Raw genomic sequence first — 19,888 nt, 5'->3', positions numbered from 1 at the left:
TGCTTACTTTGATATTGAAAATTCTAAGAAGTAGGGAAAACTATGCTCAGAAATTACAAAGGATATTAAACTTTGCATACAGAGTGGCAATGGACAACATACAGAGAAAAACGGATAGGTACAAACAGAATTATGATCAGATTGATTGATTAATTGATTGAATATTGTTTTACGTCCCTCTCAGAATATTTCACTCATATGGAGACGTCACCACTACCGGTGATGGGCTGCAAAATTTAGGCCTATGCTCGGCGCTTATGGCCACTGAGCCACACCTGCTGTGACACGGGATCTCGGTTTTTTGCAGTCTCATTCGAAGGACCGCCCCATTTAGTCGCCTCTTACGACAAGTAAGGGGGTACTGAGGACCTATTCTAACCCAGATCCCCACGGGAAGGTAAGATTTGAGAGGTTGGAGGAAGGTGATAGAGTTCTTGTTAGGAAGTTAGTGTTTTCAGGAAGATCGAAGTTATCGGACAAGTGGGAAAGAGATCCATATGTGATGGTTGAACAGCCTGTTTCAGACATTCCAGTCTATAGAGGTAGGAAAGAATCAGGTTGTGGAAAAATTAGAACATTAAGTAGGAATTTATTATTACCATTTATGTGTATCTCAAATTCAGATAGTACAGAATTTTCAATTAGAAAGCAAAGGCAGACAAAGTCAGTGCAGGAAGAACATAAAGTACATCAAGTTACATCAGAAACAGAATTAGATAGTGATCATACCAGGATATTATTTTTTTTCTAAGAATGTTGGAAGTAAAAATGTTCCAAAGAATTTCAGAATTCCATCAAAACCAACCTCCAGTTTTGTATCCGAGATTTCATCAGAAGCAGAATCGGGGCAGAGATCCTTTGTATCCACATCTGAATCTTCAGTCGTAGAGAGTCCAGCTGTAGTAGAACCAAGGAGATCCACAAGGGATAGACAACCACCAGATAGATATGGTACTTGGGGTTTCTCCTCAAAATGCCCAAATTTGGTATGTATAGGGGGAGATCTAGAATGTCACAGGTAATAGAGGCAAGTTGTCTTTACTGAAAATATATATATGGTTTTATGAGGGATTGATCTACATGTGTATGATGTTGTAGTTAAGGATAGAACTTCATGATTTTGCATTTATATGGGTATGAAGTAGAAGTAGCGTAGTTAAGATGGTGTATAGCATACCATAGTAAACTTGAGAAAGAAAACTACATTTGGAATATTTACATGTTGTGCATTTGATGTGTTCTGTTGAATTTATTTTGTATATAGATGTAGTTTAGATGTAGTTAAGCATATCAATGAGTATTTGGATTTGTTTCAGGAAATGACGGGAGACATTTCATTAAAGAGGGGGAGAATGTCACAGGGTGACAATTAAGTATTTTAATTATCAAATGTTATATGCATTTTATTCATTTCAGGTTGTTCAATACACTAGTACTTTCATTCATTCACCTGTTTACTAATTCATTCATGCATTATCATCGTATTCGTATTGTGTTCTTGTGTACGTGGTGTCACGTGATTGTTTTGTGAATAGGGTTTCGCTGAGTTAGGTATTTGTAGAGTGAGTGAGAATTTTATTAAGAATTGCAGAACAAGTTTTTTAGGGATGGTAGTAGTGTACGCATGTGTGTGAGCTTGTATAAAAGGATGAGCACTGATTAATTTAGAGATTAACAAGACTTTAACGCAGTACGTCAGGGTGAATCTCACACCGAGATACCCTATACGGATATAAATTCCTTTACGGGAAATAAAGATATATAACTGGTAAGAACTGAATTCATTTCAATCGTTTTAAACTATTTGATAGAATTTATTGCTCAAATTATCGTATGCGAGAGAAATTGTATGTGTGAATGTTTCATTTTCATTTTAGGTCATCGTCATATTTACAATTGGAGTATCATATAAATTGGATTAAAATAAAATTAATTGAAACCTGCACCAAGAGTTTTTGTTGTAAGACCTCGTGACACATGTACACGCAAAAAAGTTTCAAACTGCGCCTTGTCTGCTCCACAGCTGAAAATAAATTATCGATTTACTCCACACCCTACTCGTTGCAACATACCTATCTAGAGTACACATTGTTAGGAGTCACTTCACACCCTGCTGACTGGTCAGTAGGAAGAGACTAACAAAATCACCCTGCTGACTGGTCAGTAAAAAGAGACTAACAAAAACACCGTGCTGACTGGTCAGTAGGAAGAGACGAACAAAAACACCGTGCTGACTGGTCAGTAAGAAGAGACGAACAAAAACACCGTGCTGACTGGTCAGTAGGAAGAAACGAACAAAATCACCCTGCTGACTGGTCAGTAGGAAGAGACTAACAAAATCACCCTGCTGACTGGTCAGTAGGAAGAGACGAACAAAAACACCGTGCTGACTGGTCAGTAGGAAGAAACGAACAAAATCACTCTGCTGACTGGTCAGTAGGATGAGACTAACAAAATCACCCTGCTGACTGGTCAGTAGGAAGAGACGAACAAAATCAATCTAATTCTAACTTGACTGCTCCCAAAATAAAATTGAATTCGTTGTATTTCTATAGTTTCAAGTGACCATCTTTTTCTACTACATGTATACTAGCGGAAAAAAGGAACTGCATTATTTAATATATAAAAAAAAATAATAAAAAATAACAAAGAACAAATTTTATTTTTTGTAATACTGTTAACAAATGTATTCGTTGCAACATTTCATAATTCATTAATGTTAACGTCGAATAACGTCAATTTCAGCACACTCGAAAGACACTGGTATTCGAACTTGAATTAACAAAGTTAATAACGCGTGTGACCACCATTTGCATTCACGCATGCTTGACAACGGCGCCTCATTGATGCTACTAAAGTGTTCAGAAATGCTTGAGGGATGTTATTCCAGATGTTGGTTAAAGCCTGGTCTAAATCAGCCAATGTCACTAGCTGATTTGGTAAACGGCGTAGACGTCGTTTCATTTCATCCCAGATGTGCTCGATCGGCGATAAATCGGGGGAAACGGCTGGCCAAGGCAAGACATCGACATTCTGTTGAACAAAAAAGTCCCTAACTACACGTGCAACATGTGACCTTGCGTTGTCTTGCTGCAGAGTAATGTGATTTTACTGTCTCTGTATGAAGGGTATCACATGGCTCTGAATAATTTCGTCTCGATACCGTACGCCGGTGAGAGTTCCATTGTCAATTTGTAGAGGGGTCCTTCCACGTGCTCTTATTCCACCCCACACCATAACGCTACATCCACCAAATTGTCGACGTTGCACAACACAAGCGTCCTGGTACCGCTCCCCCAACGCGACGATATACACTCTACAACGGCCGTCACTGCTATCCAAATAAAATATGGATTCATCAGTGAACAGAATATTGGCCCAGTTCTGTATTCTGAATCGCAGATGTCGTCTGTACCACACTATTCTAGCGATACGATGACGTTGAAGCAATATTGGGCGCACCGCTGGACGTCTTGGTCTGATGTTGTGCTCGTGCAGACGATTACGCACAGTTCTTATACTGATTGGTCGAAGTCCAGAAATGCTACGAGCAGTCAAACTTGCTGTCTGGAAACGATTTCTCAGGTGCACAAGTGTAATGTGGTTGTCCTGTCGACGCGACGTCACATGAGGACGCCCAGAACGTGGTCGATCCCGAGTGTTACCAGATTGTTGGAAACGTCTCCATAATGACTGGATGATGTTCCGATGAACTCCAAAGTGTCTTGCTACGATATGTTATGCCATTCCAGCTTGAAGCATCCCAACAGCACAATTACGTTGGTTTTCGCAGAGTCGTAGCATAACAGAAGGGTAAATTTTGTCAAAACTAAAGTGCTTTCCTTAACGAATAGTGTCCAAACAAACCTTTTACACTTCTTACTCCAAGCAGTATTGGACAGTAAAACTCGTGCGTACGAACACTTCAATAAACAACATATGTTCACTAACCATGAAAAAGTCCGTGCATCTGAGTCGGGTACTATCCGATATTTTTCAAAAACATAACCTTTATCGATTTTTTTTTATTTTAAAAACATAAACAATAAATATAGGAAAATTATACTAAATTTTAAAATGCACTTTCTTTTTCCCGCTAGCATATATACGTAATATGCATACTCCCATTCGCTCAACGGTTTCGTATAACCGGCAGATATACACGGTAACACGCATATCATAAAAGGAAGTTTATGGATACAATAATGATTGATGACTGTTGAAAAAGCTGCTTTATGTATACAGTCAAAACTGCCATAGCGACAAACTGTTGTACATATGTGACCATAATAAGTTCCCACCAAGACGTTACTCTATATATTGTACCTGTATTAAACAACCATCTGTCTGACGCGACCAACGACCATGATTATTACAACCTTTTCGTGTATTTTCACGAAATTTTACCTTTATTTAACGACTGTACATTTTTCGATTACAACGCGATCACTACTTTCGATTTTGGTTGAGCCGACTATTCTGGGAATTATCGCCCCTAACACTTTCGTTTTCAAACACACGACTATTCTCAATCGGAACACACTCGGCCTTTTATCGTCGGTTACGGAAATGGCCGAGTTGTTACGATTGGACTATTCTGGGAATTATCGCCCCTAACACTTTTGTTTTAGAACGCCTAGTTTGGCGGTAATCTTGTTGAGTAGGCCCTCTGAATTAATCATTATACCCAATCTGTCAACATACAGGGTCGAGTGTGGTTAATTAATAAAACCCAAGTTGCTGTTTATTTAACAAAATCAAGGCCATGATCATGGAATGATGTATATGAAGGTGTGAATCACATGGGCTCGTCACGAATTGACCCTCTCTATTCTATATGTAAATATAGAATAGACGATGTCAAATTTAATAAGACAAAAATTTCGTGACGAGCCCCTGTTGCTAGATCGGAAATGAAAATCTACCACTTGTTATAACATCATAACAGAGTAAATATTTGCCCGATTGCGATATAAATCAGGTAAATATATTGTGCTTAGGACACGGAGTATTCGCAGTTTTCCTGCATGAGATACTCGAGGTTTCCAAAATAATGACCGGAACTAGCGACTCACTTTGACATGTCCCGAGTATTTGACACGTCCGAGTTCAAGAAAGTTGGCTGCATTAGTTCGAACAAAGCTTTAAAAGATTTGCTGTGCATGTACAATGAATATTGTGATTTATTTAAAGTTTCTCAAATTGAATAACATATTTCCAGCATGTGATTTATTTAAAGTTTCTCAAATTGAATAACATATTTCCAGCATGTATTGTACAAAAGGAGACACAACACGTCATCATTTGCTTTCTTACCACAAGCATTGCATTTTTTAGTTACAATGTACTTAAGTAGGCTATACATACATGTAAATACTCTTTACAACAAGGTGTTTATAAGTTTTAGAAAATTTACGTGCAGTTGATAAATGAAATTTAAATCGCATGTAAAAGTATAATATGAAATGCATGTTTATCATTCTTAAACAGATTAAATGTAATTTTTGATGAATAATAAATTATGACACAACACATTGTATTCTAGATTTTTAACTACACTGTATTATTAATTTTATTTTTACTATTAAACCCGTACTTGATATTCTTAATGATAAATTCCAAATACATGTCATTTTCTCCATTGTATAAATTATTTGCGAAATTTGATCAATTAACTGCGGGAAATAGGCAACCTGTATTAAGAGACCACCTGTCATATGTGACCTTTTTTCCATTCTCCGTTGGACGGTCTCTTAATACAGGTTTGACAGGTAATTACAATTATCAGATAAGTTTATTCCAATTTTGGGCCCAGAGAGCATAACAGCATAGACGGTTTATAAAGAAAGAAATTTCAGAAAATATTGCAGCATTAACTACATCCTACATGACTGTAGATGCATCATATGGGGAAACAAGTACATGTGATTTGCAAATCGGGTGTATACAAAAATAAATGGACAATATCATACCAAGATATGAATAATAAACTAGAGGAGTTTTTTCTTGTTTTTTTTTGTTGGTTTTTTTTTTGTTGGTTCCCCCCCCCCCCCCCCCCCCCCCCCCCCCCCCCCCCCCAGTTTTGAAGCATCATTTTCTGAAAGTTTTAACTAAATATTCACTCTATTTGACAATTACTAGTTTGCCTTCATTAATCATTAATCTAGTAAATTTATCCTTATTTGTTAAATAGATAAGACTAATTGTTGAGCTTGGATATATCATGAAAAAAATATTTCTCTCTTCATAGAATGGACAATCAGTGAGGATATGAAATTCATCTTCTGTACAATCTAGGTTGCATAATTCATATATTCTTTTGTTTCTTTCTAGAGGAATCGTCTGACCAGTATATTACTTTTTACAAATTAATTTCTTCCTCTTTCAATTCTTGGGTCATGTGCGTTTATTCGGAATCCACATAGAGGTTTTTCCTATTTCTAAAGATTTTATAAACATGTAATTTTCCATATCAAAATCTTTATACAAAAAATGTGTTGCAAGTTTTCCTGATTTCTGACCATCTTCACGTCTTTTTGATCAGGATAGTAAAAATTGTTTTCGTACCTGATTCTTCGTTTGTGTTTTGAAAAATGAGAATTTGAGATTTTAAAATTGGATACCAAAATGCCATTTTTTCCCTCAGATAACTTATATCTTTGTACCAACAATTTATATTATATGACTTCAGATTGATATCTAAGAAATAAGATATCATTTTTTAATGTTATTGGGATATGACATGAAGTTGGTCACGTGATCAAATCCTATAACGCCCGAAGAGCATTATAGTAGATATGACCACGTACCAACTTCATGTCATTGTTCCACACTCTTGATGTTAGGTGGGCGTGTGTTGTGGCTGCCTTTCCGATCCCTCTGTAGATCTCGACGTCGAGGGAGAGGTTATCGGTAATGGTGGACCCAAGGTACGTAAATTGGTGGACGACTTCGAGCTCATAGTTGTCATTGATGATGACTGATGGTGCCGGTGTGTCTTGGCCCAGGATGTTGTCTTCTTCAGACTAATGGTCAGTCCAAAGTCTTTGCAGGCCTGGGTGAAGTGATCCATCAGCAGCTGCAGATTCCGTTGGATATGAGTCGCAACTGCGGCATCATCAGCGAACTGCATTTCTCTGATGAGGGTCGTGTGGACCTTTGTCCTCGCCTTTAGGCGCGCAATATTGAAGAGCCTGTCATCTGATACGGTTCGCAGGTAAATACCCTCTTGGGCTGTGACAAAGGCGCGTCTCAGGAGGAGTGCGAAGAAAATCTCAAAGAGGGTTGGGGCGAGCATGTAACCTTGTTTGACCCCACTTCGTATGTCAAAGGACTCCAAAAGGTTGATGTTGAAAACTGCACAGTCTACTTTATGTTGGAGTGGTAGGACTCGATTAAGCTGGGCAGTCGGTGGATGTGGGGGGGGGGGGGGGGGGAGCCGATCTTTCGAAGAGCCCAGTCACCGGCCGATGCTACCGAATTCTTGAGGACACATCCTGTCGAACGACGGACAACTGCATTTATCTCATAAGCTGTGAAGTCTGTGACCAACAATACGCATGTGAAAATGAGGAACTACGTAGAATGATCAATAACCACCGATCTACCATTAAAACCAAAAGGGTCAGAAAACCCGTTGCCGAGCTTTTCAATCTCGCAGGACACAAATGGGAAGACATGACAGTAGTGGCTATTGACCATAATACTCACTGGACCGATGTGGAAAGAAAAACAAGGAGAAATTCTGGATGCATAGACTGAAGTCATTTCGTCCTGATAGCATGAACAAACCCAATTACTTCACCAGAATGAATGTGACCTAACTTCTCCCATTCTCTCACCAGAGGGCGCGTTATGCAAGCTGCATCAACGCTTGGAATCACGTGACAATATAATCACATGATATAAAAAAATCATTCTCGTCCTTTCCCTTTAAAAGTTCTGGCAACAGGTGATACATCAGGCTCTTTTGATAGCCCACTGGCACTTTGATAAGTATATGTTTACCATTTAGCTGTTTGTCGCTTATTTTACAAGTTTTATCGTATTTTTACAGCCTTTCTTACTTTTGATTCCATGTTTACATTTAAATCTCCACCACGTGAATGTCCTACATTCATACGCATATTACGAAGTATAGTTCCAGATTTAGGATCAGAAAACGGCGATTTTAAACAATTTACAGTAAGCATCAATTTAATTGCACCAAAAACATTTCATAATATGACTAAAACTTAGTCAAAACCATAAATGTTGGATATTAGAAACTTTTACAAGATTTCTGTAAAAATCCATTGACAGAGGTACACGGAACTCTGGGTAGAGAATGAACTTCTCCTAGTTATTTGTTTGGTTTACACTTTCCTTTTTGCCGTCTACTTGTCATGGCATCATCATTAGCAGTCTTTTTTTTTTTTATTTATTATTTATTCATTATTATTTATAATATCCTTACTCAATCCCCCTAATCATATTTTTCATATTTTTACTATACTCTAATGCCAGATTGTTCAAATTGATTTATTTTTCGATTTAATCTTTTCATATAGTTATATAGCTTTACACCTTCAGGTACAAAATACTCATTATAAGCCATCATTAGAACGAGTTAACATACCGCTTTAGGATACTGATTAATTAACTCGTTCTTTGTTTTTGACTTGATCCAGCGTAGGACTGATTAGTTCAGTTCAGTCGATTAGTAGACTTTTTCGATTGCCACATATTACACTCGATAATTTTGATTTGTAGACGTTTTGTTTGTTATCAGGTTTTTTTTTTTGTAGTTTAGTTATCTTTTCTATTTAGTTTTCTTTTCTATTGTCCTGACGAAGGGACAGGTCCAGAGATGGGGCGATTACATTGTAAATGTAATTGATTACGATTACGATTACTTTGAAAATCTATGATTACGATCACGATTACACATATTTTGAAAGTAATTGATTACAATTACGATTACTGTGAAAAGTAATCATGATTACATGCTTTTGAACAAGAAAAACAACAAATATTTACTGGTTAAGTAACAATAGATCAATGAGATCAATGAGATGTACAGTAAATGATACAGGGTATACTAGTTCAGATTATTAAGTTTAATTTAAACAGATTTAGACCTTAGTTGCTATTGAATACATGCAAATACTGTAAGTATAATATCATATAGATATGGATAAATCTTATGATGGCACACATAACATACATAAGCTCTAACTGTTATCTATTAAATAATTATTTTAATATAAATATAAAGTAATCATTGTAATCATTATTGTAATCATAAATTACGATTACTTCGCCAAAGTAATTGATTACGATTACGATTACTTTGCTTTAAAAACAAATGTAATCAATTACGATTACGATTACTTAAAAAAATGTAATCGATTGTAATCAATTACGATTACTGATTACGATTACCCCATCTCTGTCACAGGTCGTCCCAAAAATTTGACAATTCACTGTTCTTCGTGTCGTTGGTCATTTTAATGCTTTTTATATCCTTATTTATTTGACCTCGTATCCACTATTAGATCCGACACTTTGGATGTTGAGTGTTGTTGGATTCCCAAGTGTCGGATCTAATAGTAGATACGAGGTATAATGGGAAGAATGCAGTGTATAAACTAAAGTACAAAGTGGCTGTAGCAATCTTGGTACAAAATGACCTGGGTACGAAGTTATTAGGGTACGAAATGACTTGCATCTGGCACCAGGTATAAACTGGTACTCTGTTGACCTCGCCTCTATCATATCAATCGGAACTCCTCGACTCCTGCACTCTATATAGAGTGCGTTCGATGTCGACGATCCCGTTGTTCTCGTGCTCCGTTCTTAGAACAATCTAATTAAAATTAGATGTTAGATCCGCTCGCGTACTCGCATACATGCGAGCGGATCTAACATCTAATTTTAATTAGATTGTTCTTAGAGTCGCCAACGACGAGAACATGTGCGCACGAACGTGTTAATTTTTCTTCGACCACACTACATACAGAGATGGTGTGGGTTCTTGCACCTCGAACCCGTTCTCGGGTTGCATACTCGGCGTTCGGGATCGATGGGATATTGTACTCGTGCGAAGAACGGAGATCTCGAACGCACTCAAAGTCGAGTGCAGAAAACATTCGAGGAATTCCGATTGGTGTGGTGTAGCAGCGGGGAACCAGTTTACACCAGGTGAAGGTCACTATACAAAATATTCGGAATCACCTCAGGAACGTCCATGAACTTTGCTTAGATGCAGATCGTAGAAAATCAAAATGAATGTTTTTGCAAAAAAAGCAGCGGTTGGACGTAGGGTGGTGAACGCATGTTTGAAAAGAACATTTTACCTGTACACACCCGAACCTTTTCATCCGTTGTATGAAAGGGTTCCAGAGTACAAGACGGCAGAGGAAGCCGTTCAGGCAATTCAGTCCGGTAAGGAAGACCCATGTTGATTTTCTTTTAATTGCTTGTATGAAATGTTTTGTCAGCAAATTTTCGATACAGAAAATACTGTATTATAGGTTATTATGCATAGTGATTGCAAAAGCATTAGCTCAACTTCATCTTTTTAAGTTTTTTCCAAGGCCCGGCCTTGCAGCCTATTTGCTAAAGCCTCGTTAGTATATTGGCATTGCCATGTTGTGTGGTATGGTGGTATACCTCTGCCATCACTTGTGACTTGTTGATTATGTAGACTTGTCAGATAATTTTGTCCCCTTTTCAAATAATATCGTTTTGAAAGATAGCCATGAAAATGCAAAAATTACACACACACCCCCCCCCCCCCCCCCAAATTGCCTTCGTCTTTGTAACAGAATGATTTGACAAGTCGACATAATAATGACAAGCTGACAGAAAGATCTGGCAGGTTGATATTTATGTTCTGACAAGTCAACATAATGATCTTTTCACACTTTTTGTCATCTTGTCAGATGGTTATGTTGACTTGTCAGATAATTGTAAATAACATTAGCATATCAGAATTTAGCTGCAGAACTGTAGCTCTCTGGAAAAATATTTTGACATCAAAATATTTTTTCAGAGAGCTACAGTTCTGCAGCTAATCAGAATTAAAAGATGACAAGAAAATTTGAATGGCTTTTCTTGACAAGTTGACATAATTGTCTGGAAAGTTGACAAAAATAATGACAAGTCAAAATGAATAGCCGACAAGTCGACATAATTATATCTGACAAGCAACAGCAGAAATATGCCATCATAGTTTAGTGATTGATAATTTTGTATTTTAGAACTGAAAGTGCATAATCATGACAATGATAGGCAAATATATTTATTTTTTGCCAAGCTCGGAAGAGGGGCTATGTAGATGTTAGCTGTTTTTAATATATCTACATGATATTATTTGAAATTTGTTTGTAGAATTTGATGTGCAAGTAATGATGTCATAATTGCATTCATTTACACACACCTTTTGAGTTTCCCGAAAGTGACAATGTTGGGGTTGGGATGGAGTAAGATGATTTTGCGATATGAAGGAAAATAGGCATTTGAACTTACTCAGATAATCTCATTTCAGTTTTCAGTTTTTCTCAACTATTTATTTACATTATCATGAGTACTGTTTTATAAAGTAATTTTCCCCCCAGATTTTTAGATATCACGGAGGCAGGAATCGGAGGAGAAATGAATGATGCATTTGTAACCATTATCTGAAAACTTCAAAGCTATTGTAAACCATAAAGGAAATATGTATTTGAAACCTTTTAAAAAAGTATTCATGAATATATGGTATATAGGATTTATTTATAGAACTAAGAAAACGCCTTGCAAAACACACACTACTTTTACAATTATAGTTTCATTTGCTGTCTCATGGTCTTATAGACCTTATAGTGTTAACAATGAAACATTACACACATTTTTATTTCATCAGGTATGTATATAATTACAGGGTAGGGTTATTTGTATTTTATTTATGTAAAATTTAGATAACATGTTGCATCCCCTTACAGACAGTCGAGTTTATGTTCATGGAGCTGCTGCTACTCCTGTCAAACTGGTGGAGGCCATGACTGAACATGGAAAAAAGGCAGGGCTTAGAAATGTGGAAATCATGCATATTCATACAGAGGGGCCAGGAACCTACAATAAACCTGAATATGAAGGTATGATGGTAATTCATGTACAAATACAGTATAGGATTTAGTGCAGTGTTTCGACTTTCATAATACAGAATTACAGACGAGGTAGTGATACAAATAGATCTGCATATTCTTCAGATCATTAGGTGTGTCTTTGGTTTTAGACTCATATGAATGAACATAAAATTCCAAATCAAATTTGAAATGGCAGATAAAGATTTTTATGGCCCCGTAATTGGAGATTTGAGGGCATATAAATTTTGGTTTGTCCGTCTGTCTATTTGTCAGACGGCTTCCTAAGAACAGAAAGAAAGAGTGGCCATAACCTTTCAATGGATAGTAATGGGGCTTTGAAGTTTTCATATTTCACATGTGTATTACTTGTGACATGACCTTTCTTTGGTAGCAAAAATTTGACCTCATGACCTTGGGTTAATTGACCTACTTTTGAAAAAATTAAACGTTGATCATAATTGTGAACGACTTTTATATTTCTCATGTATATTCCTTATGACAAGACCTTTCTTTGTGTGCCAGAATTACTTTGCTGCAGTATGGGGGCATCAGTGTTTCACAAACACATTTTGTTTTCAGTTGTATGGTAATCCTTTTGTAATAAATCCACAAAATTTGATGGAAAGCGTCAAAGGGTAACACAAACATGAATTATACTATTCAAAGGGACAAGGTTTTTTTTTCTGTATCAGAATTTATACTTGGTATTGTTTTCTGTATCAGAATTTATACTTGGTATCATTTTGTTTAGGAATCTTCCGATCGAACTCGCTGTTTCTTGGTGCAAATGCCCGAAAAGCTGTTCATGAGGGCAGAGCAGATACCATTCCAATATTTCTGTGTGAAATCCCTCATTTGTTCAGACGGCGAATCCTAGATATTGATGTGGCTATGGTAACTGTGGCCCCACCAGATAAACACGGCTTCTGTTCACTGGGTACCAGTGTTGACTGTACGAGGTCGGCCATTCAGAATGCCAAATATATCATAGGTATGTGCAAACTAGTATATACACACTGAGATTATAAAAGATTATGTTACTGAATGGGTCAGAATCAGGTCAATTACTTGTAATGTCAGAGAGAAATTTGTACTGAAATGTATGCATTTTATACAGTGAATTAGATGTTATTAATGTGTTGGATATATGTGGACAGACCAGGAAAGTATAGCTATAATAGCTTTAAAATGGCTTTAAAACAATTTCAGCTATGGTCAACGAGTATATGCCCAGGACTTTCGGAGATGGTGTGATTCACGAGTCTCACATTGATGCCATGGTAGAGCATAGTGAACCACTGCATGAACTCAAACGAGGGGCTTTGTCAGAGGAGGAGGAGCGAATCGGAAAACTGATAGCAGAGAACCTAGTGGTAGATGGAGCCACATTACAAATGGGTATAGAATTACAGTGTTCAAATGTTAGAACCTCTGCCTTGAGTCTGTGTACAAATCGATAACAATGAATTTCCACATCTTGGTGACAAGTACATGCATTAGTTCTCTAGCTGATTCCATGCAATAAACTGAATTCAACAGGTATTGGTGCCATTCCTGATGCAGTATTATCACAGCTTGGTCATCACAAAAACCTGGGAGTCCATTCTGAAATGTTCAGTGATGGTGTAGTAGAACTTGTTGAGAAGGGTGTCATTACAAACTCAGAAAAATCTATCCTGACTGGTCGGTTGGTCAGCAGCTTTTCTGTTGGCACAAAAATTCTCTACAATTTCCTCAACAATAATCCTTCTGTAGGTAAGCCTCTAAAAAGCTATGTCTTAAAATATGAATACATCTACTACTAACGCGGAGCTTATCAGTTCCTTTGCATGATTGTACTAATATGTTGTATGGTGTGACCGTTGAGACAAGCGAAGCCCATCAACACCTTGCAACACGACTTATAGACATTTTATCCGTCTCTTCATTTAACGCGGTGGATGTAAACAGTTACATTGTGCTTTTTCTTCTTCTCTCAAACCAAGCAAAAACAAAACGTTTGAAGTTATGAGAAAGCTTGTCTGGAATTTAAAAACGTTTATGGTGCTTCCTAAACAATCTTATGACTTTAATTACGGGATTGTCAATGAAGTATACTGCAGTGACGGCGACATTTTTCCAGAAGCATTATGGGTAGTCCTCATCATTTTTCAGCTGATGGAGAGCAAATCACGTGACTCAATTGCGTAATCATTGGAGCGAGCTTGTCGCGTCGCTTTGCGTTCGCTATTAATTGTATCAGTTCCTTTGTATGAAAACAGGTGGGGCTTATCAGTGTCTTAAAGTATGAATACAGACTATTTAGGCGGGGCTTATCACAGTCTTAAAGTATGAATACAGACTATTTAGGCGGGGCTTATCACAGTCTTAAAGTATGAATACAGACTATTTAGGCGGGGCTTATCAGTGTCTTAAAGTATGAATACAGACTATTTAGGCGGGGCTTATCAGTGTCTTAAAGTATGAATACAGACTATTTAGGCGGGGCTTATCAGTGTCTTAAAGTATGAATACAGACCATTAAGGTGGGGCTTATCAGTTCCTTTTGTTTGAAGACTTATAAGCAAAATTTTGACAGGGATACATGCATCTGGCTGATGGTAGCTAACATTCAGGAACAATACTCTTCCAATCCTATTTAATCTGGGGCTTCCTAAGAACAGAAAACAAAACTTAAATTTGATTGACTTGAGCAGAGTGCTTAAAAAAGAGATTAAAATGACTATCATCTCTTATGGTAAGTTACTTTAGAGTTACACTTCGTAAACAGATGGTAGATGGACTTCACAAGAAGCATTAAATCATGTAAATTTCTCAACAACAAAAATAGTTTACTTTAGAGTTGATCCAAAGGTTTTTGGTCTTTTTTTCTAAAAAAAAATTTAAAGCGACAAAGCGACAACAGGAAATATACATAGTTATGAACTATACACTTTATCTAATATGATTTTTAAAAATTGTAACTTTATGATAATATTTAAAGTCAAATAAGCAGTCTGAAAATGGTATGTTGTGAAATCCAGGGGAATCTTTCACATGGCGTTACATTTAGAAAAAAGTTGTATCACATTTGGCTGCTTCCTTGTAAAAACTCAATAGAACGCTGGACCCTCTTCTCCATCTCTGTCTAAGAAAGGAGTTTAGGCACTCATCTTATACTCATTTTCTTCATATTCAGATCAAATATTCAAATTTCTACCATTTCATATGAGCTCCCAATTTCTGCACCAATCTCCCGCACAGTGTGCTTACAGTCTAAATTCATTAAAAAGCCTTCACTTTTTTAGAAAGGAAGGACAAATACCTCTCCACTCCCTAGCCAGCCAGACATTTCATCATCTTTTACTGAGGTGCTTTCCTCCTTAAATATCTAGTGTCACTTGAACACGGGTTGCTTACTACATTTTTGTTCTTCTTCTGTCATCAATTTATGCATCTGTGTCATCAATTTATGCATCTTAGTCAGGGTTTTCACAAGATTTTCACAACTTTGAAAATAACTGATGGATGTTTGATATTTTCTATTATTATACTTTCATGTAAAATACTCGAATCCGATTGGTCGAGTAGCATTTGAAAAAACATATTGTTACCCTCTGTAACATTGTAACAGAAAGCAGCGCCACAGGGTGATAATATCTAGCAACGGGTAACAGTACTTCACAACGGGTGATATTATAAAAAATTATCACATGCATCAAATTTATGCGCGTACGGTTCGGCTTAGATTGTTAGACGACGTCATTTGAGCGTTTGTAATAAACGGGAATACCCGCATCGATATACGAAATATCGCATGACATTGATTGATCAAATGTCAACAGATGTAAGTTTTTCTGCTTTCCTGTTTACATAACATTCAGTATAATAAAACAAATATTGCATGTAGTTGAGGGTAACATTGAAATTTTCACCCCTCGAGAAACCATTGTCAACCTCGGCTACGCCTCGGTTGACAATGGTTTTCTCGGGGTGAAAATTTTCAATGTTACCCTCAACTACATGCAATATTTATATAATGATGCCTTGACAACAAATCACAAATAGAATATCCAAATATTAAATCAGTGAATTTGTTGGAACTTGCACTAAAAGTTTATTGATATTTCCTATAATTGATATTATGATGTCATTTTGGTTTCATATTACATTTCTCACATTTTCCCTTCTCATAAATAGGCACAAGAATAACAAAATATTAAGGACAAATTTAAGGTCTCCCCCGCCTTTCACAACATTCATTTCCATGATAACTGTCAAAGTGGTACTGTTCAGATTTCATTGAAAACATTTCGTGCATAAATTCAAAGTAGGTTAAATATCATAATTTTAAGTTATCTCTATTGAAAAATATACTTAAAAAGTTATAGAGGAATTCTACGAACGTTTCTGATTAATCCTTGTATGATGTTTTGTATGATTTTTATTTTCAGAGATGAGAGATGTAGAATTTACAAACAATGTGGCCATTATCTGTCAAAATCCTCGAATGACAGCCATTAACTCTTGTATTGAGGTAGACCTCACAGGTCAGGTGTGTGCAGATTCCATAGGAGAGCGACTTTACTCAGGATTTGGAGGTCAAATAGACTTCATCCGAGGGGCAGCAATTGGTTTGGATGGGGAGGGAAAAGCCATCATTGCAATGCCCTCATCCACAAAGAGAGGGGAGAGTAAAATAGTACCAATATTAAAAAGTGGTAAGTACTTAGACTAATTAATAGTTTGTTGATCTAAAATATACTGGGGTTTTCCATGCAAAAGAGATACTATGTAGTAGGTTTAAGAAAATATCTATTGAGTTTCATTTCTTTCTTGCAACTTGGATGTACATTAATATAATATGGGATACAACATTTTTAAAAGATGTGTGGATTTTTTTATGGAGGAGGGATCAGTACAGAATATATTACAGCATTCTTGTGGATAATAAATATTTGTATAGCTGTAAATTTTAGTGTATTAACTATAAAAGTGTAACCTTTGTCCATGTTATTCAGAAGATGAATTTCTGTGACAGTGAAAAGTTCTACAAGGCTTATGCTATTTGTTTAAAATTGGAACTTTAAATAAAATTTTCTTATCATATTGAAGATTATTAATCCATAGTGACATGCTATCTGGATACAGTATATAAATATTGCATGTAGTTGAGGGTAACATTGAAAATTTTCACCCCGAGAAAACCATTGTCAACCGAGGCGTAGCCGAGGTTGACAATGGTTTCTCGAGGGGTGAAAATTTCAATGTTACCCTCAACTACATGCAATATTTGTTTTATTATACTGAATGTTATGTAAACAGGAAAGCAGAAAAACTTACGTCTGTTGACATTTGATCAATCAATGTCATGCGATATTTCGTATATCGATGCGGGTATTCCCGTTTATTACAAACGCTCAAATGACGTCGTCTAACAATCTAAGCCGAACCGTACGCGCATAAATTTGACGCATGTGATAATTTTTTATAATATCACCCGTTGTGAAGTACTGTTACCCGTTGCTAGATATTATCACCCTGTGGCGCTGCTTTCTGTTCTCAGAGGGTAACAATATGTTTTTTCAAATGCTACTCGACCAATCGGATTCGAGTATTTTACATGAAAGTATAATAATAGGAATTATCACATATCATTCAGTGTAGAATATCTTGTGTAATCCTCCAAATTGATGACATGCGCCTTTATGTGTATTACAGGTTCTGGTGTGGTGACAACACGAGCTCATGTCCACTACATTGTTACAGAGTACGGTATTGCCTACCTGTTTGGGAAGAATCTCCGTCAGCGAGCTTATGCTTTAATCAACATAGCCCATCCAGACCACAGGGAATGGTTAGAGAGAGAATCCTTTGACAGACTGAAATGTATGCCCTCACCTTAAGAAACTTCTAGAATTTGTAAGAGGACGCATTTTCAAAATGAACATATATGTTTGTTTTTAGAATTTACTGTACTGTGTTTCATTTACAAGCAGCTGTACATGTATGTGATAACATTTTGAGCTTATTTTCACTACATATTGTATTAACACAATTTATCCAGAAAGCTTAGCAGTTACAGCAAAGGGTCGTATATCTCTTATCAACTTCTTTCATTTCTAAAACTACTGTTTCCTAGCTTTTTCTGAGGAATTCTCTGCTTGGTTTTTATATACCGGGTCGTAAAATCACTTTGATGAATAGAAATGTACTGGTTTGCACACAGCAGCTACAGGTATATGAGGACAACCCAGCAGACATTCTGTTGCTGTATACATATAAGCAAGTTCTAAGTGTTCATGTTTATCTAATTGCATAGGTTTGTAAAACTTATCTCTGAGAAATCAAACAAATAGAAAATTTTGAAACTAGAATTAGATTTAGTTTTTACAGTTTTATTAACACATGAAGATTTACAATGACATTGTAAATTTTTGTAAGTTGATATTTGTGACCTATTAGTTTGGATACATGCATGATAAGTCGAGATCCTCAAAAGTCTTTTTTTGGGAGTTTTGATTTGCATTAACAATGCTATTCTACATGTACATCCCTCATTTACTTGGTAACTGGGTAAATGCTAAATAGATTTTGGCAAGTATTTTTCTACTTTGTTTATCATTTTCCACTCCTTCTGTTGAAAAAATTTACTGACAAAATATAATTTTTTTTTTTTTTTTACCTGAAGGATATTAAATATACATGTACATGTTTTGAATTTACATGGTCTCTAGTGTGGTATGTAAGGTCTAAATAAACTGTAATGTAATGGATATTTTATTTTTATGGGAATAAAGTGTTGGCTATGTTTTCAGTTGAATGTTGCGTGATGAAATGATACACATGTACTGTCAGATTTATTTACTAGTACATGTATTGGTGTAATAGAGAATGTTACATGGCAGGTCTGTTAAACAATATTGCATACAAGTACTTCAATGTGTGCAAGGTATGTATCGGTTGTACAACAAATGTGTATCTAGTTACATATAGTAACATCATTGTGGGTAACTTTTTGACATTGCAAATGTCTCTAGTTACATGTAGTAGTATAATTGTGGGTAACTTCTGACATGATAATTTGAATTTAACAGATGAATTTCTGTAACTCCAGTGGAAGGTTGACTCATTTTCAACCAATTTCATTGTAGAAAATATTCATTATTTTGATTTTCTTATCATGAACTATTTTTAAATGACATTGATTACATATCTGTATATAAATGTCATGGTTATTGCTTTTATTTAATTCACTTTTAGCTGTGTTGGTATATTAACCTGTATGTGCAGTTGTTAATATTACATAACTGGACTGACATGAATAAATATTTAAACTTTTCAAAATACACTTGTGCTTTTTATTCCCTTTCCTTAGAAGTGTATTTTATTTGTTTTCCATTTGTACGATGATTTGGCCTTATGATTTGATTTGTCTGTTTGTATGATGATTTGGCCTTGTGATTTGATTTGTCTGTTTGTATGATGATTTGGCCTTGTGATTTGATTTGTCTGTTTTATGGTGATTTGGCCTTGTGATTTGATTTGTCTGTTATATGGTGATTTGCCCTTGTGATTTGATTTGTCTGTTTGTATGATGATTTGCCCTTGTGATTTGATTTGTCTGTTTTATGGTGATTTGCCCTTGTGATTTGATTTGTCTGTTTGTATGATGATTTGCCCTTGTGATTTGATTTGTCTGTTTTATGGTGATTTGCCCTTGTGATTTGATTTGTCTGTTTGTATGATGATTTGCCCTTGTGATTTGATTTGTCTGTTTGTACGATGATTTGCCCTTG

At 36.1% G+C, this 19,888-nt stretch overlaps 1 protein-coding gene across 1 annotated transcript; it reads left to right on the top strand.

Moving 5' to 3' along the window:
* Positions 1-9,751: 9,751 nt before the first annotated feature.
* Positions 9,752-19,436, top strand: LOC125647890 (4-hydroxybutyrate coenzyme A transferase-like). The gene is made up of 7 exons (XM_048874728.2): positions 9,752-10,425; positions 11,967-12,119; positions 12,862-13,101; positions 13,320-13,508; positions 13,650-13,865; positions 16,544-16,810; positions 17,811-19,436. The coding sequence occupies exons 1-7, from the start codon at positions 10,266-10,268 to the stop codon at positions 17,993-17,995; spliced, it is 1,410 nt and encodes a 469-aa protein (XP_048730685.1). The 5' UTR covers positions 9,752-10,265; the 3' UTR covers positions 17,996-19,436.
* Positions 19,437-19,888: the final 452 nt, after the last annotated feature.

The sequence above is a fragment of the Ostrea edulis genome, chromosome 1 (genome assembly GCF_947568905.1).
Source record: "Ostrea edulis chromosome 1, xbOstEdul1.1, whole genome shotgun sequence".
Lineage (NCBI taxonomy): Eukaryota > Metazoa > Mollusca > Bivalvia > Ostreida > Ostreidae > Ostrea > Ostrea edulis.
Note: the sequence above shows the minus strand (reverse complement) of the source record. Positions and strands in the feature narration are given on the sequence as shown.

Excerpts from the sequence above, each read along its gene's own strand:
- LOC125647890 (XM_048874728.2), top strand. The coding sequence starts at position 10,266 with ATGAATGTTTTTGCAAAAAAAGCAGCGGTTGGACGTAGGGTGGTGAAC. Across the intron at positions 10,426-11,966 it reads CGTTCAGGCAATTCAGTCCG|ACAGTCGAGTTTATGTTCAT; the intron begins GTAAGGAAGACC and ends ATCCCCTTACAG. Across the intron at positions 13,866-16,543 it reads CAACAATAATCCTTCTGTAG|AGATGAGAGATGTAGAATTT; the intron begins GTAAGCCTCTAA and ends TTTTATTTTCAG.